The 4722-nt window shown below is 35.4% G+C and overlaps 1 protein-coding gene across 1 annotated transcript; it reads right to left on the reverse strand.

Annotated features, from left to right (window-relative positions):
* Positions 1–354: 354 nt before the first annotated feature.
* LOC103476806 (gamma-glutamylaminecyclotransferase C-like) lies at positions 355–2732 on the reverse strand. The gene is made up of 2 exons (XM_008429411.2): positions 2668–2732; positions 355–1301 (listed from the first exon to the last, which is right to left on the reverse strand). Exon 2 carries the CDS (start codon positions 1284–1286, stop codon positions 813–815), a length of 474 nt encoding a protein of 157 aa, XP_008427633.1. The 5' UTR covers positions 1287–1301; positions 2668–2732; the 3' UTR covers positions 355–812.
* Between the last annotated feature and the right edge of the window lie 1990 nt (positions 2733–4722).

A 4722-nucleotide genomic window follows, 5' to 3' on the forward strand; every position in this document is an offset into this window, starting at 1 on the left:
ATATTACTAATGTAATATAATTACATCAGTAATGTAATTATATTACATTATATTACTAATGTAATATAATTACATCAGTAATGTAATTATATTAGCTGTCTAACCACCCCCACACCACTAGGGGCAGTACCCACCCCGAAAAGATGCGACTAAGGAGCAGATTTAGACTATTTAGACAGATTTAGAATTTGGTAAAAACGGTGAGTTTTGCTGAAAGACAAGCTCAAATCCATGCTGAGAGTGGAGCTCCTTTAATCAGGGCTCCTCCGCAGCTCTGATTGGCTAAGCAATGTAACGTGATCCTCTGCAGCAAGTGATGGCAAAGCGGCGCGTCATCACGACTTTACACAAGTGTGTCTTTACCTCCGCGGCAGAGGCTCCACCGAATCCCTAGGGTTCGATCGAACCCAGGTTAAGAACCACTGGTCTAAGAGCTTGCAAGGAGAATCAGTCTGAAATTATTCTGTTCATAACTTCAGAAATACAGCTTTAATTATTGCTAATTGGATGTTTTGCAACAGTAAGATGTTTTTTTAAGRTCTGTGAAAAACATGRGTAACAASAAACTGCAATGTGGCTCACCTYCATAAGAGAATGAATGATTGTAAAGCACTTTGGAGTCCTCTGACTTGATAAAGTGCAGCACTAATGCAGCCTGTTCATCATTTAGCATTAAGCAATTTTGTTGATTTGCACATAACATCAGGTACTTTCTGCACCTAAATATCCATTTGAGAAAAATATTGCCTGTGTTCAAGACCTATTTGGTTTTAGTATATTAGTGATTTTCAGGGGAATAGAAGTTATGAGCATCACTCGACTGAAGCCCACTTTCTGTCTTCCCTCAGCATGAATTTTAGTCCGTGGTCTCCGTTGGAGTCGTAGTTGTCGTAGGTGGGCAGTGATGGCCAGTCTGGCTGGTAGGTGGTGGTGCTGTACACAGACGCCTCCATGATGCTTCCAGGCGACAACTTCTCCTCTCTGTCCGCCATCTTGATTTCCARCTCCACTGCTGTCCGCTGGTACATGGTGGGGATATTTTCAAAWCTGTCCAGGAATTCAAGCATCTTTTCGTCCACTTGGTAGATTTCTCCATGGACTCTGTTGCCTTGGCCTGGGAGGTTGAGGAGGAAGGGGATGTTGTAATCGGTAGCAATCACCAGTGGATACTTCTGGATGGTGACAGCCGTACCGAGGAACTCGGCCTTTCCATTACGGCTGTCTGTCATATAGGGGTAATTGGGTTGGCCCCTCTTTAGGGAGCCGTAAACAAAGACACGATGCATGAAGACTGAAGGCACCTGGGAAATAAAAACAGAAGGAAATTGGTTTGGTTCTGTTTTGTTTTGAAGCAACAAATCAGTTTTAAAAGACTAAATTTATAACAAATGGTTGAAAATCTAAACCAAAACGCTACAAAAAAGACAGAAAATGAATTTAAAGTTGGAGAGTTTGTGAACATTTGACCATCACTAAGTCCACAGTTAAACTTGCTGCAGCTACATGTAATGCAAGTATCATCAGCATAAAAGTAAATATTATTACTTTTATTGCTAATTTATATTTAAAATAAATGTAGTTAGCTCTGAGTTTACTGGAGGTATCTTTTCCAAACCTTAGATAGGAAAAAGGAAGCCTTTTAAAAAAGAATAAAAATATTATGCAAATAGAAGACAACATGATGTATTATGTTTGCAAAATGTTTAATTTTTTGTTTGAATCAAACGGTTTTAAGCTAAACTTTTCCACTTAAACACAAATTTATTTAGGGAAAATTAAAAACGGTCAAAGGCTAAACTTGTTTTGAACAAAAAGGCTTTAATCAATGGATTACTCTTAATGAAGAGCAGTAATGAATTATTAACAGTACAACTTTAAGAGCCTCCTGCAGAAAGACTGTTAAGTTTTGTTCTTAGTGTTTCGTAATCAATGGTGTCGAAAGTCTTCAATAAAAACTGCTGTACGGTATGTTTTGCTGTCCAAAGTGTCAATAAAAATATTTATTACTTTGCAGGGCGGTTCTATAAAGACTGAAACCTTGATAACGTGATTTTTATGATTTAGATATTGTTTTAACTGCTCATTAGACTTAATAATTAACACATCTGCACCATCTCTCCATTAATCTATACAACCAAAAATAAAACTTGTTGAACGCAGTCAAATAAATTATTTTCCTTTTTATTTGGTGCTTGTGCACCCCCTTTTTGATTCTGCCCTGAGCAACTGAAATAATGTATTTAATTTGCTAAACAATTATATATATATATATATATATAATATATATATATATATAAAGAAATTTCCTCTTGGGACCAGGTTCAATAGAATCTGCCATTACTAAACTAATTCTTTCCATGTCGTAGCTTTAAAAATCAAACATGGTGTAAAAATGATCCTTATATGAACATCAGAGCTGCTCTAGCTGAACATTTCTATTGTTGCTGTGGTTTTGTGGCGTGCAGATCTTTAATTATAGATCTATTAACGTCACAAATAGAAACATCGGAGCAGAAGCGGCTGTCATGAAGGATTAATAAACCACTAACTGCTCTATAATGACGTCATCACAGCCTACGTAGTGTACTAAATTCAATAACTTTTATTTTTGCTAAAAGTAAATAGCTGAATACACCTGCAGAGGTAAAACTGGTCCAGTGGTCTTACCTTGCAGATCGGGAAGAACCGGTTTGAGTTCAGGTCATGTGGAGCAATCTCAATTTATGTCCTTCTTCACGCATGCGCGCAAGCGACTCGGGTAAAAAAAACAAACTATAACATCTGCTCTGACGTAATTTTACACATTAAAGGACATCTTTTCCGGTCGATTAGAGATAGTAATCAGTGGGATAAATATGAATAACAAGTGTAACGACTGTTTAAAAATGATTTAATTCGGATTTTTTCACAATAATTAATCTGTATTTAGTAGAGATTTGTAGGTTTTGGCATAAATATGATTTAAAATGTTTTTTTTGTTTTGCTAGATCTAATTTTGTTTGTGCATTCATTGTTTTTAGCAAACCACTAGTGAATAGATTAAACGACTAAAGTAAATCTTGATCTTAATCTGGAAAAATTTGCAAAAATATTCTCATATTTCTATTTTCATGTGCTCAAAAATGCATTCAGTCCCATTTTAATTATGTTCAAAACTGAGGACTAACTTTGAAAATCAGTTTTACTAAATATTATTTGGACACATGGATTGATTTCAGTTCTAATAACACAGAACATAATTTATTTATTTTTTAACCAAACAAAACAGAAAAAATATCTGTAAATATTCTTTACTTCTGATACAATTAGAAATCTTCAGTATTGATTTCTGATGTAGGAAATAGAATATGATGGCAAAAAAAACAAACATTTGCTACAGTAAAAAGACAAACAACGTAATTCCTTTAATAGGCCACACATTTTCCCCACACATATGAATACCTGAGGTTCTCAGATGGAGGTTTATAAATAAAAACACGGAAACAAAGCAGTTAGCCTTCTGCGATTTACACAGCTGGCTCCATTAAAATCCACTTAGCATCACTGAGATACGGCAGCTTTAACACGCTTACAGCAGAATCATGGCACAGCTTTTAAATCAGGAGTTCTTCCAGATCTGGAGCCAAATTTACTCATTACTGTCGTTTCTCTAACGCCTGAAGGACAAATAAAGGTCACACCTGGTGCAGAAGATGAATGAAACTCTAAGAGCAACAGCTTTTTCATTTTAAATGTGCTCCTCTCAGAGTATTTCATTGCTGAAATGAACTGATCCAAGAGACTAAAGTGTATTTACGTGTTTTGTTTTCCAAATCAAGATGGCTGACAGTAAATCTGCCAGGAACGCAGCCTGCTGACTCGGCCTGCAAATCCTCTGAGATCTAATAAACTTTCAGCTTCTGCAGCATGAGAGATCTTCACCAGCTCCGGTAACGCAATAAGGAGAAATTTATCATTTTTTAGCCCCTATGAGTTCACTTCAGCAAAGTGGATAATATGAAAATTTAATATATGGAGCTTATAGAGCATATAAGAAGAAAAGTAAGGCATGCAAACTGCCAATTCTGATTTCACATCACTTTAAAACTTAATTTCACTGATATTTTTTCCAGCTTTCCACCCTCTGTTAATCTGTATCTTGCAGCTAAAAGCTAACTTCCCCATCCTACTTTTTCTTCTAAACTGTTGTTGTAATAAGTATAACAGTCGTTCTACTTATTATTCATCTATTGATAGTAAAACGACAAAAAAGTATGAAGGAAATTGTAGGAAACCGACAGACAACAGCTCAATGAGCACATAGAGCAGAGATTACCGATCAGGGAATCAACACCAAAAAACGAACATTTTTATTTTATTTTACTATTATTTTATCATGAATATAACTATCACTATTGTAGATGTTTTGATTTTTATGCTCATTTCTGTATTTATCATCAAGACAATTTCCCAGAGAACAAAAAAGTCATGGGAATAGAAATTATTTTCACAGGTGTCTGAAAAATGCAATGAATATTCAAGTTATAATCAGTAGGCCTAACAGCAGCCAATCAGTGGACAAATATTCTTATTTTGTGCCATTTTCTAGTTGTTAAATATTCCACAAAATGACCAGATAAAAGATGAACAACATGCCAGTTTAAACTTTGAACTATTTGCAAAACGACTGTGCTCTGCAAAGTACTTCTTTCACGTTTCAAATATTAGCTGGTATTGGATACT

The sequence above is a fragment of the Poecilia reticulata genome, linkage group LG2, assembly GCF_000633615.1.
Source record: "Poecilia reticulata strain Guanapo linkage group LG2, Guppy_female_1.0+MT, whole genome shotgun sequence".
Classification (NCBI taxonomy): domain Eukaryota; kingdom Metazoa; phylum Chordata; class Actinopteri; order Cyprinodontiformes; family Poeciliidae; genus Poecilia; species Poecilia reticulata.